Below are 18,956 nucleotides of genomic sequence, written 5' to 3' on the forward strand. Positions count from 1 at the left end.
GAGTATAGTTTTTTTTTTTTTTCTTTTAACACATTGATTATATTGTTTCATTACCTTTGGATACATTGTTGCTGTTGAGAACTCAGTTGTCAACCTCAGACTTTTGAAGATAATCTGTCTTTCCTTTGCCTGCATTTGAGATTTTCCTTGTAGTTTTCTGCAGTTTGGTTATAATGTGTTTAGTTGTGTATTTCTTTTTATTTGTCCTGTGTGAATTCCCTGGGCTTTTAGAAACTATAGAATAGTATCTTTTAATAGTTCTGGAAAATTCACAGCAACTCTCTTTTCAAATAATCCTTTACCCCTTTCTCTCTCAATTATACATCTGAGATGACAACTTAAAATGCTATATATCTCATTTGTTATTTTTTCATATTTTCCATATTTATAGTCCAACCTATTTGATAAACTTACCTGCTGATATTTTTATTTCTTTTATTTTAGCTTTTCATTTTAAGAATTTTTATTTAGCTCTTTATCAACATTTTATATTGTGGTAAAATATAAATAATATAAAATTTACCACTTGAACCATTTTTTAGTGTACAATTTAGGGGCATTAAGTACATTCACACTGTGCAACCATGACCAGAACTTTTCATCTCAAACTGGAATTCTGTACCTATTAAACAGCAGCTTCCCATCTTGAGCTGTCCCCTAGCCTTGGTAACCATTATTTTACTTTGTCTCTATGAATTGGATTGTTCTAGCTACCTCATATGAATGGAATCATACAATATTTGTCCATTTGTGACTAACTTATTTCACTTGGCATAAATGTTTTCAAAGATCATCCATGTTGAAACATGTTTCAGAATTTCCTTCTATTTTAAGCCTGACTAATATTTCACTCTAAGTATATACTACAATTAGTTTACCCATTCATCCACTGATGGACGTATGAGTTGTTTCCACTTTCTGTCTAATGTGAATAATGCTGCTATGAACATAGCTACACAAATACCCGTTTGAGTTTCTGCTTTCAGTTCTACTCCTGATCTTAGCCAAAAGGCCGAGAAGCAATCTGCTTTCAGTTCTTTTGAGTATATACCTAGAAGTGAAATTGCTGGACATATGATAATTCCATGTATAATTTTTTGAGGAATTGCCCTAATATTTTCCACAGCAATTTGCACCATTTAACATTCACATCAGCAATGTACAAAGGTTCCAATTTCTCCACAACCTCACCAACATTTGTCATTTTCTGTTTTTGATAATAGTTATCCTAATGGGCTTACTATTCCATTGCAGTTTTGATTTACATTTCTCATTTATATAATGATTAATGATACTGAGCACATTTTTATGTGTTTAATGGCCATCTGTATATCTTCTCTGAAGAGATGTCTATTCAAGTTCTTTGCCCATTAAATTTTTTTATTAAAAAATATTTTTCCATTATATCAATTTTTTAGAGTCATTTTAAGTTCACAAGCAAAATTGAGGGGTGTGATAACAAAGATCTCCCATATGCCCTTTGTCTCCACACATGCTAACCTCCTCCATTATCAACACTTCTCACCAAAGTGATATTTTTGTTTAAAGCAAAATTCCTCATTTAAAGCCAAAACAAAACAGCAACAAAATTTTTTTTAATTTTAAGACTTTATTTTTTTAAGCAGTTTTAGGTTCACAATTTGAGTTAACAGCAAGGAGATTTCCAATACACCTCCTGCCCCGACACATGCACTGCCTCCCCCATTATCAACATCCCCCACCAGAATATTTGTTACAATTGATGAACCTCTGTTGACACATCATAATCACTGAAAATCTAGAGTGTACATTATGGTTCACTTTTGCTGTATATTCTGTGGGTTTAGACAAATGTATAATGACATATATTCACCATTATGATATCATATAGAGTATTTTCACTGCTCTAAAATTCCTCTGTGGTCTGCATATTCATTTCTCTCCCCTACCAACCTGTGGTAACCCCTGATCTTTCTACTATCGCCAGTTTTGCCTTTTCCAGATTGTCATATAGTTGGGGGTCACATAGTATGTAGCCTTCTCAGATTGGCTTATTTCACTTAGCAATATGCATTTAATGTTTCTCTATGTCTTTCCATGGCTTGATAGTTCATTTCTTTTTAGCACTGAATACTATTCCATTATCTGGATGTACCACAGTTTATTTATCCACTCACCTAGTGAAGGACACCTTGGTTGCTTCCAAGTTTGGCAATTCTGAATAAAGCTGCTGTAAACATCTGTTTTTGGGTGAACGTAAGTTTTCAACTCCTTTGGATAAATACCAAGGAGCTTGATAGCTGGATCATATGGTAAGAGTATGTTTATTTTGCAAAAAACAAAACAAAACAAAACAAAAAAACCCTGCCAAACTGTCTTTCAAAGTGGCTGTACCATTTTGTATTCTCACTAGCAATGAATGAGAGTTCCTATTTCTCCAGTCCACTCCAGCATTTGGTGTTATCAATGTTCCAGATTTTGGCCATTCTAATAGGTTTGTAGTGATTTCTTGTTTTAATTTGCATTTTCCAAATGACATATCTGAAGTATCTTTTCATATGCTTACTTTTAATTAGTTGGTTTGTCTTTTGATGTTGAATTTTAGGAGTTGTTTATATATTATAAATATTAATCCTTTATAATTATATGATTTGCAAATATTTTTTCCTGTTCTGTGGGTTGTCTTTTCACTCTTTTGATAGTGGCCTTTGATGCATAAATATTTTAAATTTTGATGAAGTCCAATTTATCTATTTTTTAAATTACCTTTGTTTTTGGTGTCATATCCAAGAAATAAATGTCAATTCAATGTCACAGCAATTTCTCCCTATGTTTTCTTTTAAGTGTTTTATAGTTTTAGTTCTTAAATCTAGGCCTTGGATGGCTTTTCAGTTAATTTTTGCTTGTAATGTAAGTTAGGAGTCCAACTTCATTCTTTTGCATATGGATATCCAGCTTTCCCAACACATTTTGTCAAGACTATTCTTTCACTTGAATGGTCTTGGCACTCTTGTTGAAAATCACTTAACTGTATATGTGAGGGCTACCTTCTGGGCTCTCTGTTCTATCCCATTGACTTGTATGTTTGTTTAATCTGCCACTACCAGACTGTTTTGACTACTGCAGCTTTGTAGTGTATTTTGAAATTAGAACATGTGGGTCCTCCACTTTGTTCATCTTTTTCAACACTGTTTTGACTATTTGGGGTCTCTTAAGATTTCATATGAATTTTAGGATGGGTTTTTCTATTTTTACAAAAAAAAAAAGTCATTGGGATTTTGATAGGGATTACACTGAATCTATAGATTGCTTTAGGAAGTGTTGACATCTTAACAATATTAAGTCTTCCAATCCATGGGCATGGGCTGCTTTTCTACTTATTTATGCCTAAATTTCTTTCATCAATGTTTTGTAGTTTTTGGTGTACAAGTCTTTTGTCTCCTTGGTTACACTTATTCCTAAATATTTTATTCTTTTTGATGCAATTATACACGGAATTATTTTTCTTAATTTTCTTGATTATTCATTGCAGTGTATACAAATGTCTTCATCAAATTTTTAAGGTCACTTTTTATAATTTCCTACTCCTTGAAGATAATTCCAATTTGGTTTTTTGTTTTTTAAACATAGTAAGCATAGGAGGTTTTATAACCTGTTTCTAGTCATTCAGATAATTGAAGTCTCTGCAAGTCTGTTTTTGTTGGTTGATGCTTATAGTGCCCTATTTCCTTGTGTGCTTGATTCCTTTTGACTGACTTCTGCTTAATGTCCTTGAGAATGTATCTGCAAGAATTCTTTGAGAACTAAAATAAAGACGTATTCCTCCACAGAAGATTCATTATTTCTTCCAAGCACTTATGAGCACTACAATATATAACTAACTTGTAACAAATTTGCAGTTTGAAGTTTGTTGAACCACTCAGACAACATGCCTTAGGTTCAATCTATGTGAACATTGTCTGATCCATAACTTCTTTGGGATAGGTTTTATTTCTTTCTTTTTTTTTCCTCCCCTGCTAAGCGTCAAGACAACTTTCCCTGAATTTCCTTAGACATGAGTTTTTATCTCTGGCTCATACTCTTATTAGTCTCCCATACTTTGATGAATCACACCTTTTGGTTCCTCCTCACCCTGTGATTATACCCAGGACCAAAATGCAAATTGCTATGATACCCTTGGGGTAAAAGTGGAGTTAAAGCTCTGGAAATCCATTCACCTAACTGTCTACTTTCCCTTTGATTTTGGTCTCGTAGTTTACTATTATGTTACCTTGGATGTGCTTAAAGAGGTATGTTTTACATTCTAGCCAAAATTTTTACTTCTACTCAGTAGAAGAGTTGGTCCAAATAATCTAGCCCACGATCATCAAAATATCCAGCAATTGCCTTAAAAAAAAAAAATCATCCCTGAACTTCACATCCCTTACCATCCTCTCTTTTCTCCTTCCTACTCAAATTTCTTAAAGTAATTGTCTGTATATGCTGTAATCACTTCTACCTCGTTCATTCTTCAAACTGCTCAAAAAGTTGACTTCTATCTCTAGCATTCCTTTTGAAATTGTTCTAAAGTCACCTAAGAGCTCCATGTTGTTATTTTCAGTGGATAGTCATTGTATTTGATCCCTTAAGCAGAACTGGGGAGAATTTGTCATTCTTTTCTTGTTGAAACACTTTCTTGATATTCATGACATCACAATACTTATGGTTTTATTCATACCTCTCTAGCTGCTATTCCTTAACTGATCTAGGAGTTAGTTGCAATAGGATTTAATAGTAAATGCTCTATATTCTGTTTTTCCCTTTGCTTTTAGAAATCATCTATGAAATTGTAAAAACAGAAATAGGCACCATAATCTATTTGATAAAAGTATTATGGCATTTATCATAACATAAATAGTTAAATCTGACCCCCTCTTACTCCCCCATAGTAAGCTCTTTTAGAACAAGTCCATAACTACACATAAGCACCAAATAACTGGCTGTTGAATCAATCAATCAATGAACAAAGATTAACATGCTGTTGCCTTCACTCTCAATTACACTTCAGGCTATTTCTTGAAGAGCAGATGCGAGATCAGGACAAATCTGCAATGTTTTTACATAGTGAATAAAACGTACTTGCTAGGAACCTATTATTAACACAAAAGGAATATGCATAAAAATTATACGTAATTTATGTTGAAAACATGTTAATAAGTTATACAGCATACACAATTACCAAAACTAAATATGTAAAACAAGAAAAATAAAGGTTTTAATTTGGGGGAGCAGGTGGGAAGCTGTGTCTGAAGTCAGAAGTAGATAATTATACTCCGATAAAAAATGAAAGCACAGGCTTCTAGTTAGTAAGGCAGCTTTAGACAGAGGAACAGCCTTCTTAGGAATTACTGGAAGTCTGAGTTTTGTGATCACATCGGAGAAACCCCAGGGACTGCTGGTCTTTATCAAGACAGAGGCAAATATGAGGCAAATCTGATCTTTTGTTTCATGTGGTGGGGCAGGATACTTAAATTGAATTACACTTGGGCTAAAGTTACTGGTCTATTTCTTAAGTCAGAAATAGTGCTGCAGTTAAGATTTCCAGGATTCAGGTGTGAGATGCAATTGGAAAGCTTCCTCCAGCGACAAACCCAAGTCTTAATCAAAACACTCATTTGGAAAAATGGCGTTCTCCTAGGGTTAATTTGAATTTCTAGCAAATCGTGACAGAGACGCACGAAAAGTTTAGCTCTCACAAAAAACAAACGTTAGAACCTAGCCCCCGTAGTCCTCCCTCCCGACAGTGCTCAGCTTCATGCCCAGCCGGGGCCCAGCTGAGATGCCCCAAGGCAGCCGCGACTCCCACCTGCATGGTGTTCCGCCTCGCTTCTCACGCACAGGCGTCGTCCTAGCCCTGGCGGGGACTCCTGACTCGGATGCCCCTCAAGGCGGCAAGGGAGCCCGCCGCGCTCCTAGCGGTTCCCGCCGCCCATCGAGAGGGGCAGGGGAGAACAAGAGCCTCTCACGCGGTGCGCTTGGCGCCGCTCTGTTGCCAGGCAACGCGGGGGCGTGGCCCAGGAGGTGGCTGTGGGTACTGACGCACTTGGTCTTGGGCATTTACCCCAAGCGGTGCCTCTCCTGTTCGGGGTGTTGATACTGGTGCTGGTCACGTTCAGAACCAGCAAGGCTCAGAGCCAGACTCCAACCTGGAAGATTTCTACTAGGCCCCTGCTCTCCCAGGGGCCGAGGGCGGCGGGCGGCATAGGGGGTATAGCCTCTGTTGTTAAGCACATTTGGTGTTGCAGTCTGCGTGAGTTTTGGGTCAGGTGTGTGTGTCTGTGTGTGTCTGTGTGTGGGTCTGTGTGTGTGTGTTTAAGGACCAGATTCTCAAATGGCTCTCCACCCCCATCTTAAAAACCCTCTGCCTTAGGAGGCAGGAGCTCTATCTTTACGTAAAAAACCTAGACAGTTAGGTTCCTTGGTGTTTACAGTAAGGAAAGGATGTTTACTGGGAGCTGCCAGAAACATGAGGAAAACATCTAGTGTTATTGCCAAATAGTTATATGTGTGGTCATAGAGATATAATAGGATTTGGAAAAGAAGGGGAAAACATGTTTTTAGGGATCCAATTTTAAACTTGGGCTCAGCATTGGACCATTCCATCTGTAGTGCTCGGTTAATACAAATCCTACACTCCCAATAGCCTATATGTTTTGTTGTACTTGTGTGATATGAATGTGTTAAAACATAAACTATTTTAAAACATCCCACCATTTTTATAATCTTGTTTTGGTATATTTTCTTCTCTTCCTCCTCCCCCTTCCGCTTCCCCTCCTCCTCCTCCTTCCATTTAATATTATGGGAGCCCCCAAAATATAAGGGGCCTAAGTCTCTCCAGATTTCTGAGAGGCCCTTGGAATTGCTGCTTAAATTAGCAGTGAAGCCCCTTTCTTATTCTGACAATCCAAAATCCAGGCCGGTTCCATTACACACCACTAGCTAATGTTTTCGTTGCCCTATTATGCACTTATGGCTTTAGAGCAGAAGGCCCTTTCTGTCTCAAGTCCCCATCTCATCAATGTAATATTCATTTTTTAAGGGGGGCAAATAATATTTTATTTCTTTCCAATTGAATAAATAGTTCATACTTATCATAAAACATTTAAATAATATACCAAAGTCCATGAAGCAAGTAAAAATTGCCTGGAGTCCCATCATCCCCCTTTATACACACAGCAGACATCATGCCTGTGAGCCAACTCTGGTGTTGAATTTCAGCTTTACCACTTACTGGGCTTGCCTGAATAATTACTTAATTCTCTGTTCCTCGGTTTTCCCATCTATAGAGTGGGGATAATAAAAGAACATGTATCAGGTAGTTGTCAGGGGATTAGATGAATTAATATTTATAAAACACTTAAAATCATGACTGGTGCATGATAGGCATTATGTAAATATGTACTGAATCTTGAAAAAATACAATATGTACTGAATCTTAAAAAAATACATTTGTGCTCCCCCTGCCCATCCCCACGCCCTACCCAATATTAGCCAATATTAGGATCTGCTGTGGATCCTTCATGCTTTTTCTCTCTGGCCCAGAAATCATGTATGGTTGTTAGTAACTGCATGCTTTATAAAAATGCATTCATATGACACACATTCTCTCTGGAACATGACTTTTTTTTCCACGTACAATACCAAGATGGTGGAATCTGCTCTGCCAACTTAATTTGTATCAACAAATGACTACATAATAATTCCGTGGCAAAGATGTAAATCCTTTTATATAACCATTCCCTTATTCATGGCCATTTTCTTTGCTGGAAATTTCTGAGCATTAAAACATTACATTGGAAAAGCCGGGGAGAGGCCAATCTGATTAATTATACTTCCAAACTTGAGGAAGCTTTGGGGGCTGAGCTATGGATTCAATGCATATGGCAAGAGCTTCATTTTGAGTTAATTCATTTTTTTAAAAAGGGTGTACTTTTTGTTCTCTTCTGCTCCTTCTTATGTTCTTCACATGGGTTGACAAGAATTGAAATTCAGGGATTTTGTTAGTAAAAGGCATAATTTAAGCTATAGTTAGTGGTCAATGTTAGTAAGACAAAGGCTTATTAGATACTCTACTCTGAAGAATATAAACCTAATGCTACCCACACGGAGAGCCGCCCTTCTTTAATCAGCCAGCAACCTGCTTGGTAGAGAAGGTGGTTATCCAAGAGATAGGGTTGCAAGGGAAAACTCAGGGGAACCTGAAGGGAGATAATTTCAACATCTATCTGAGGTTCACTGTGTCCATTAAACATAGTTTGATGTAAAAAGTTCACCCACTGTGTTCATGATCCCCTACGAGTAAGGTTTTCTTTCTGGTAATGGACAAGGCTGGTTGCCTTTCAGATGCTGCAGGATGAAACAACTTATTTTAAGATAAACTGAATACTACTACTTGGTAGAAAAAGCTGGTCTCATGATTTGTTTGTAGCAGTCAGACATCTATTTTACAGTATGTAAATCAGAACTTGCTTATTGGACTTTTGGATGAATCATGGCCAAATCCTCCAACTAGTATAGTTTTAGTTAGTATTCACATTCTAAGATTACAGCTATTGGGCATTCTGGTATTTTATAAGAGCTGGTGATTTTGTCACTGATGAAATCTAAATAAGATAAACTAAAATATCTCATTAAAACTCAACTCTCTACTAAGCGCCTTTAATAAAAATAACAAAAGAGCATTGTATATGAGTTCCATCAGAAGCTTCAGGGATCTAAGGAACATTATTATTTACAGATTTATTACACACTATTTATCATTACAGCACTAAGAAAAAATATTTTAAGATGCTTTTTTAAATTTTCAACAAATTAAACATTTACAATCTCAGCGTTTACGGAGAATGTTTACAACACAGGGATTCTCAAATCTGTAAACTTAGCAAGGATAGTTTTTGAGAAGAAAAAAATGTCAGTACATTTTGTATTCCATGGCATTGCTTCTGCAGAAAATAGTTGTCATCCTGTTAAAAAAAAAAACAATTTAGATTCAAATATAAATGGTATGTGAATGTATCTATGTAACAAGTATAAATATAATCTATATATAATTCCTTGTAGATAGACATTTCTATAAATACTTTGTCACGTATGATAAAATTGACATCTGAGGTATTTCTCAGCTATTCTTCAATCTGCATATTTTTAACTGTCATTTAATCTCTCCCTGATGAAGCACTTTTTCTGTATGCCTATATTTTCCAAAGTTTTATTTTATTTAACTACATAAAAGAGGTTTCCTAAAGCTCATTGATACCAATAAGATTTATGAATAAAATGTTGCAGTTATTCTTTGGGTATCTGCAATTAAATCATCCTATTCTACATCCAAACACATTCTAAATGTAAGTTATAAGGACAGAGTAAGACCTCAGATAATCAGGTGAGCAAAACAAAGAAAAATGATTATTGAACTATTTCTCTATTGACAAAATAAAATTGAAATCTTCAGTGAATTAGCACATGTGGGCCCTAATGTTGGAAACAACCCAAATAAAGCTCTTTTTCACAATTTCAGAGTTTTTTTTACTAACTTGATCAAATCGTGGATTATTTTCCACTTCACATTTATGACCACTCTAACACTTAATTTGGTATTATAATCATGACATTTTTACCATTTAGTATTAAATTGTTTTTGTTCACATTTTGTAAATGCCTCTACATTTGTAATATTATAAAAGATAGTTTCTTTTCCATCAACTTTTATTCTTAGTTCCTTGAAAAAAGAACAAATTAGGAATATGTTTGCTCATGTTCTTAATGTGAACATAATATGCCTTTGTCAAAACGTTAGTTAATACTAAATATAATTTGAAAATTCAAGTTCCTAATTATGCCCTATGAGCACATTAAATTTGTTCTTCAGTTTTCCAATATTAATAACTTTTATTTCTTTCTCATCTAACTGAATTGGTTAATGCATTAGAACTACATGAAATAAAAGGGGACAGAGCATCCTTGTTTTGTTTCTAATGTTAATAGAAATGCTCCAAAATGTTTTACTATCAAGCCTTCTACTGACTTTGTTTGAGACCATTAAAGAAATACTATTATTAAAGATTCATCTCTTTCTATAGGATCTTCTTTGAAAATATCAGAAATTTATGTGGAACTTTACCAAAAGCTTCTACAGGCATTCCTCAGATATTGCAGCTTCAGTCCCAGAAAATTTTGCAATAAAGCAAGTCACACAAACTTTTTGGTCTCCTGGTGCATATAAAAGTTACGTATATACTATACAATAGTTTATTAAGTGTGTAATAGCATTTTGTCTAAAAAAAACTAATGTACATACCTTAATTAAAAAACACTGTCTTACTAAAAATTGCTGACCAACATCTGAACCCTTGCTGAGTCATAAGCTGTTTGCTGGTGAGGGTCTTGCCTCAATGTTGATGAATGCTTGAGGGATCAGGGTGTTAGTTGCTGAAGGCTGGGGTGGCTGTGGCAATTTCTTAAAATGAGATAACAATGAATTTTGCTGCATCATTTGACTCTTCCTTTCAGGAACAATTTCTCTGTAGCATGCAATGCTGTTTAATGGTATTTTACTCACAGTGGAACTTCTTTCAAAATTAGAGTCAGTCCTCTCAAACTCTGTCACTGCTTTATCAACTAAGTTTTGTAATATTCTAAATCCTTGTCATTAAAATTGTCATTTCAATAATCTTCACAGCATCTTCACCGGGAGTAGATTCCATCTCAAGAAACCACTTTCTCCACTCAGCCTTAAGAAGCAACTCCTCATCCGTTAAAGATTTAGCATAAGATTGCAGCAGTTCAGTCACATCTTCAGGCTCCACTTCTAATTCTAATTCTCTTGCTATTTCCACCACATCTGCAGTTACTTCCTCCACTGAAGCCTTGAATCCCTCAGTCAACCATGAGGGTTGGAATCAGCTTCTTCCAAATTCCCATTAATAGTTTGACTTTTCCCCATGAATCATAAATGTTCTTAATGGTGTCTAGAAAGATGAATCCTTTCCAGCAGATTTTCAATTTACTTTGTCCAGATTCCCCAGAGGAATCACTGTTTATGGCAGCTATCACCTTACAAAATGTATTTCTTAATTAATAAAAACTTGAAAGTCCAAAGTATTCCTTGATCCATGGGGCGCTGCATTAACATCTCCATCAGATCCCTTAGGTGACCAGGTACACTGTCAATTAGCAGTAATATTTTGAAAGGAATCTTTTTTTCTGAGCAGAAAGTCTCAACACTGGGCTTAAAATAGTCAGTAAACCATGTTTCATAAGATGTGCTGCCATCCAGACTCTGTTGCTTCATTTACAGAGAACAGGCAGAATAGATTCAACATAATCTTAAGGGCCTTAGGATCTTCAAGATGGTAAATAAGCACTGCCTTCCTCTTACAGTCACCAGCCACACTAGCTCCTAAAAAGAGAGTCAGCTTGTTCTTTGAAGCTATGAAGCTTCTCTCTAGCTTTGAAAGTCCTAGATGGCATCTTCTTCCAGTAGAAAGTTGTTTTGTCCGCATCAAAAATCTGTTGTTTAGTGTAGCCACCTTCATGAACGATCTGAGCTAGATCTCCTGGATAACTTGCTGCAGTTTCTGCCATCAGCACTTGCTGCTTCAACTTGAAGAGAAGCTGCTTTCCTTAAACCTCATGAACCAACCTCTGCTAGCTTCAGACTTTTCTTCTGCAGCTTCCTCACCTCTCAGCCTTCAGAGAACTGAAAAGGGTTATGACCTTGCTCTGGATTAGGGTCTGGTTCAAGGGAATGGTGTAGCTGGTTTGATCTTCCGTCCCGACCGCGAAACTTTCTTCATATGAGCAATAAGGCTAATTTGCTTTCTTATCATTCATGTGTTCGCTGGAGTAGCACTTTTAATTTCTTTCAAGAAATTTTCCTTTGCATTCACAACTTGGATAACTAGCTCAAGAGGCCTGGCCTTCGGCCTGTCTCGGCTTTTGACATGCCTGCCTCACTAACCTTAATCATTTCTAGCTTTTGATTTAAAATGAGAGACATGCAACTCTTCCTTTCACTTTAGACCTTAGAGGCCACTGCAGGGTTATTAATTTGGCCTAATTTAAATATTGTTGTGTGTCAGGTAATAGGGAGGCCCAAGGGGAGGGGGAGAGATGGAGGAATGGATGAGGACTGCAGCAGGCAGAACACACACAACATTTATCAAGTTTGTCGTCTTACATGGGCGTGGATTATGGCGACCCCAGACAATTACAATTGTAACATCAAAGATCACAGATCACAGATCATAACAAATAGAATGATAATGAAAGTGTGAAATACTGCAAGAATTACCAAAATGTGACATAAGACATGAAGTGAGCAAATGCTGTTGAAAAAATGGTGCTGATAGACTTGCTCAACACAGGCCACAAAACTACAAATTGTAAAAAACATTGTATCTGGAGTGCGATAAAGCAAAGTGCAATAAAACAGAGGAATGCCTGTATTGAGTTGATTGCATAATTTTTTTTCTAATAGTGAAAAGATTTTAATAGGCTTCCTAATGTTGAACCATCTTAGTTGCTGGAATGAAGTTCACTTCATGGGGTCATATCATTTTTCAATATATTGCTATTTTAAATGTTTGCACTGATGTTTCTAAACAGGATTCACCTACAGTTTCCTTTTTCATACTAATGTAAGGTTTTGTTATTAGTATTTGCTGACTTCATAAAAAATATTTTGAGATTTTTTTCTTCCTTCTCTGAGCTGGAAAAATACAAAATCTCTTGGCCTAGTATTTTTGAGGGGAGAGTTTCTAGATAACGTTCTCCATTTTTCTTCTCCCATGGCCATCAGTATTTAGATTTATTTCTCTCTTCTGAGGTCAATTTTGGTAGCACCTACTTTATTATATAATCCTCCATTTTATCTAGGTTTTCAAACTTATTGGCACAGAGATTTGCAAAGTACTCTTGTGATTCCCATTTTTTTCTGTATCTGCTCTAATCTCCCTCTTTTCATTTGTATTTTTGTATATATATGGTTGCTCCCTTTTTATAGATTAGCCTAGGCTCATTAGGCTAGTATATTTCATTTTTTTCAAAGAATCAGATTTTTGGTTTATTTACCAATTTTTGCTTTTTACTATAATTAATTAATTTCATCTTTCATTTTATAATTTTTATCCTCTGCTTCCTGAAGTTCACTATGTTGTTTTCTTTTTAACTTACTGACTTAAATTCTTAATTCACTCACTCTTTCTTGCTTGACAATAGTTTAAAGTGTAAAAATTGTTTGAATTTTCCACAGAATATGGCTTTGTCAGAGTCCCATAAGTATTACAATGCAGTGTTTTCATTGTCTTCATTTTCTAGATATTGTATAATTTTGATGTCATCTTCTTTAGATAGAAAGTGTGTTTTGATTTTTGTTTCTATAAGAAAATATTAAGCATTTTAACATTCTTTTGCTAAATATGTATTTAAGGGTTGAGATAAATGATATGAATGAAATATTTGCAAAAATACATTCAGCATAGAATCTGTATTTAGGACTGCATAAAGTTACTAGAATATTTTTTATTTCTGTGATATAAATTTTTCAGTGTGCATTTGCATTTAACTTTAAAATTCATATTTATTAAACATGTAGGGCCATTCAATAGCTACTAAGTGTCTACTATATCTCCAGCATTCATGTGGAAACTCTGGGAGTCCCATAGTAGAAGTCATGCTCTCTTGTCTTTCTACATTTTCTTAGTTCTCTAGTAATGGTAAATCACAGCTCTTATACAGAGTTTTGAATACAGGTCATTTGGAAGACAGAAATGCTTTCGGCTGTAAGTTCTGGCCTACTGTTACAGGCACTGATAAGCACAATGAGAACATGATCCCTAACATATTCTTCTTGCACAGTAAATGATGATCAGGTCAATGTCTGCAAAATTGATGATGACTACTGCAACACAGTGTGAGGAACACATGACACAGGCAAAGCAAATCTGCCCCTAAAACACTAGTATTTTCCATCACATGAAGTCCTCACAGCCCCTATATTTGTAGTATTTATATAGAATATTAATGTATACATGCAATTAAGTAATAGAAATACACTGAGCATAGTTTACTTTCTGAAGATCTGAAAAATGACAAAAATTTTCAAACTGAGTTGAATTGTGAAGCACATACCATTTTAAATATAACCTTCTGACCTTCTTCCATTGCGTGGCTGGAAAATAAGAAGTCAGAAACAAATCAGTGTAACTAGGAAGGGAAGTTAATTTTCACAGAATGCAGCCTAATGAGCTCAATGAGTGGTAATATTTCTTCCTCATCTAGTCTTCCTCCTTCAATCCATTCTCTGATTTGGTGTTAGAATTAATTTCCAAGTTGCAAGTCTTACCATATAGCTCCCCTTAGACTTTACAATAAAGTTGAAATTCCTCAGCTAAATAATTCATTGGCTAATGCTTCTTTCCCTAAATATTGTATTGGAACTTAAGGAGTAATGCATCTTTAATACAGTCATTTCCTGCATACGAAATGTTATGGAACTAAACTGTGAAATAGGTGAATGTCATCTGAGGTATTTACAAACATGAGCAGTGGATTAGAGAAGATATCAGAGATGCCATAATATTAAAGAAGTAAGGTGGTGACAGAAGTGAATCGCAGACTATAACATCTGACATCAAATACCTTTAGATAAATTCCAAAACTTAATTGCAACTCATGAGTTAATATAAATCAATGCACAGTGATGGTATTTTTCAATGCTGATGTTGATTGATTTTTTTTAAAAAATATGTAGTATGTGCATACCCTGAATAAGAAATATCCGTGACTTCGGCTTGCCATAGGACCTCGGAATTCTTCCTGGAAGGGAAAATAAGGGCATTACAAACCAAATAACAGTAAAAATAAGTGCAAACGCTTCTTGAGAGGACAGTTAGTTTCATCTGTCATAATTAAATAAGGAGGGAATCAAGGACTTGAGTATATAATTCATACCAATAAGTAATCTTTGTATTTATAACTGAAGAATTTTCAGTGATACTAGCAGTATCATCAGAATGTTGTATTTTGAGATAATTTCTTTACCAGTCTAACAGATTCTATTTCCAGGAAGTTTGCCAGTTGTTCATATATTCATCAATAAGTAGACAGAAGTCATTTAATGGATAATTAACTATATTTAAAATATCCCTTCAGAATTTTGCTAAAATGAAATAATTCCTTTAAAATACATATTGTATGTGCTAACAAATGAACAGGCTAAATTATAAAATAGAATTGTGTCAGAATTAAAATATACAATATATCTTTAGGAACTTAAATTGAAATTGAAGGACAATTTGGATGAACTAGTATTTATTCAATGAAACTTCAAAGTGGTTTTCCCAATATGATTATATTTAAAATACCAAATAGGAACAAACTAATTATTCATAATGAGTACGTTTTGAAGTGTTTCTTTTCTCAAAATATTTCACTTCAAACTAAATGGAAAAAATATTTAACATTTTATGATTTCCATAAAATTGGTTCTTAAAGCTTCCTATTTTTGATAACTACTTATAAAAGTATCAGGATGGCATTCATGAAATTTGTCAATAAGACCTTTTACAAGTATTCCATAATATAAACACAATCATATTTTTTATATCTAAGCAATGGCTCTGACATCTATTAAAATTCTGAAATCCTTGCTTTACAATAAATGTGTCTTAAATTCTCAACATTTTATCACTAATTCTCATGCTGATGATAAATCCCCTAAATTAAAGATTGAAATTTTTAATATTTAAAAATGTACACATAGAAACTATGTATTTATATGGTTATATAAGAACAGTTATGTACTTTATATGAAACAGAAAAAAAAAAAGTAGGATAAAATGTAACTCAAACTGTGCCAAAATTTAAAACTTTGAAACTCAAATATACAGATCTTTTTATATACTTATCTCACTGGAGATAAGTATATCTAAGTAAGATAAGATAAGTAAAAGACAGTATATGAAAGAATTTGGGCGGTAGAGCTAAAAAGTTATGGGGATGGAAGTGAGAATGTCTAGTAAACAAAACTTAAGAAAAGTGTTTGAATGCACTGAGATCTGAAAACTCATTTTCTTTAAGAGTGCAAAATACTTCACTATCAAAAATGTGTATTAAAATTAGGTGACTCAACCCCAGAAAAGCTAATACTCTATTATAATTTTTTTAATTCATATTTTACATTCATTTCTTTCAAAGATTGCTAGGAAACTTGGCTTGCTGCTGAATACTTTTAGGAGTTGTCATTTGTCCATCAAGATATTATTACCAAGTCAGAATTCATATTTTCAGCTAGTTACCTGGAAATATAGATAGTCTCACTCAAGATGGAACATTCAAAGTACCAAACTGGCCACTGGCCACAACACCTGAGTAAATAAATAATGACACTGAAGTTTTGTAGTAAACTAATAATTTGTTGGTATATTTTAAGAAACTGCATATTTAAATTAAAATCTTACATTATTCATAAGTCAAGCAACCACTTCAGAAAGTAAATGTTAATCCAGAAAAGCACGTACCACTTCTAGAAGGTTCAAGGACAACTTACTTGGTTTTTTTAAATATTGGAAATTCTAAAATTTTAAGGGGCTACTACAATTCCTCTTACACTTCTCATTCAAGTTGGCAGCAGTATTGCCTTCCTTGATGGAAGCTTAGTTTAAGAATGTGAAGAATTTAGGGAGGAAAATGTGAACATAAAAATAAGTTTTGAGGAATTTATTTGCCTAAACTGTATGTGTTTTTTAAAGTATTTGAAAACTTTTGCTAGTAGAATTAAATTAATATGGTATATAAATTAAGAAAAAATTAACAATGAAATAATAGAAGTAGTCAAGATTAGACTATAAAGGGGACAGCATAGTGAAAAAAAAAATTGCCTAGACTGGAAGTGAAGAGATTGTTGTAATCTCTAACCTCATTTTACTGCTATGATCTTGAGAAACTCCTTTAACTATTCTGAGTTGTTTTCCTTTTTGTAAACCAGGGATAACTATACTTGCATAAGCACCAACAGAGTTGTCAAGAATAAAATGAGATAATACAAGACTGAAAACTACAAGGCGCTGTAACAATGTAAGGCATTACGTAAAAATAATGCCTAGAAACTTTCATCATCGAAAGAGTTAGGACTATTTTTAAAAGACAATAAAAATGCCATAATTTCTAATTTAAAAATGTGTCATCTCAGTAACATTCATTTTAAACACAGATGCTGGATTTGGGCCATATTTTTGTTAATTGTGGAAAAAACAAAATACCTACATTTAATTTCTGAACTATTTACTTTGTGAGCCTTACTCTTACCATCACTTTAATACTTTGATAGAAAGCCATACCAGCCATTTGCAGATCTGTACACAGAGGGGCAGTAAATGGTCCTTAATCTTTTGTCCTCTTCCTACCTAACGACTAGGCACACTGCCATGTCCTGACTTAAACCAAAAATCAATAGGCTTCCTCACTGGGAGGGTCATGACTCTTGGAAGGAAGTCTAATCCCAGCTTTCTCCACGGCCCACAGCTGGAGTTAGAAGGGACATACTATGGGGAGGGGGACAGTTCTCATTTTCCTGAGTGTGAAAACACATCTGCAAGCAGATGCTGTTCTGTGGGCTACTTGGGTGCTATGTGAGGCACATCCAGAAGAAGATCTTATAAACCAACACAATTGGGAATTAGCAGAAAGGGCTGTCCCACACAGACTGGCAGAGCGAGCATGCAGTTTGTGTTACATACGTCCACTTTGAATCTCTTCATTCTTCTCTCATGCAGTTGAGGAACGAGCTGCAGCAGCGGATGCAGGACAGATGACTGAGAGACACGAACACACACATGATGAGCACAAAGGCTTCTCAGCATTGGGCAAAAAGACGGCTTCCTACTTGTTTGTTTTTGTTTTTACCCACTATCCTTGCTCCAGACAACAAACAACAAGAAAGATGTGACCTAAGAGTCCTTTGCGAGCATTTCAATCAGCTGTGGTGAATAAGCCAAGAGATGGAATAAAAGTCGACAGTTCTGTGCTGGGATCTTGGTCATTCTGTTGACAAAGCTCTTTCCTGAGGGCCTGAGCTCCATCATCAGCTGCCAACAAGGAAAACCCCGCCTGCATCTTTGAGAGGATGAAGCAGTCTGTCCGCTTCCAGATTTACTCAAAATGACTTGGGACAGATGAAACCAACTCTGGGAGAATCAGTTTTCCATCATTAACATGTTTATCTGGAAAATTACACTGTACACACATCCAGTAATCTCCTTTATAAAATATATGTTTCATTTAAAACTGAACATATGGAACAAGACAACAGGGAACACAAAAAATGACAATGCATCATCGATAGTGAAAAATGTGACTAAGATACATTTTCTCAAGAAGTATAGATGCCAAGCAGAAGAAAACAAAAGCACATTTGAGACATGTGTCTACCTGATACAGTTTCATTTTAAAGGCAAGGCTTGAACTGAACCTACTCACAAATATTAAGTTCATTCATCAAGTGGATTACTGTAAGCCCCATATAATGGTTCTTTGTTAATCAATTCAACTTGTATTTGGTTTAAAGTCAGCATAACCTAACTTGCAACTCCTCACATGTAAGAATATTCAATGGGACAAACATTTAAAGCTGAGTTTCAAGTTACAGTTACTTTCCCACAGGGAAACACACATTTAAAATAACTACATTCCTCATGCTATAAATTGGTCCATGGCAGTGAGTCACAAGTTTAGAAGGAATATTATAATCAAATAATTATTAAGTATTCTAGGTTGAAACAGCAAAGTAGGTTGGTAAGTATTTTTTAAATCCATGAATATAAAAAGAAAAACTACCACTAAAACCACACAATTTAGAAGTGAATTGAATTCAGGTTATTGCTATCTGGCTAATTTTAGAGAATAAATTCTCAAATTAAATGCCTAGTTACAAAGAAGGA

At 34.9% G+C, this 18,956-nt stretch overlaps 1 protein-coding gene across 1 annotated transcript in view; it reads right to left on the reverse strand.

The window, feature by feature from the left end:
* Window positions 1-7,505: 7,505 nt before the first annotated feature.
* NMU (neuromedin U) overlaps window positions 7,506-18,956 on the reverse strand; it is a 30,579-nt gene continuing 19,128 nt past the window's right edge. The window contains exons 7-10 of the mRNA XM_032497885.1: window positions 17,757-17,831; window positions 14,782-14,835; window positions 14,149-14,188; window positions 7,506-8,981 (exon numbers count right to left, since the gene is read on the reverse strand). Coding sequence (XP_032353776.1) covers window positions 14,153-14,188; window positions 14,782-14,835; window positions 17,757-17,831 — 165 coding nt within the window. The 3' untranslated portion in view covers window positions 7,506-8,981; window positions 14,149-14,152. The remainder of the gene's footprint in view (window positions 8,982-14,148; window positions 14,189-14,781; window positions 14,836-17,756; window positions 17,832-18,956) is intronic.

The sequence above is a fragment of the Camelus ferus genome, chromosome 2, assembly GCF_009834535.1.
Source record: "Camelus ferus isolate YT-003-E chromosome 2, BCGSAC_Cfer_1.0, whole genome shotgun sequence".
In the NCBI taxonomy this organism is placed as follows: Eukaryota; Metazoa; Chordata; class Mammalia; order Artiodactyla; family Camelidae; genus Camelus; species Camelus ferus.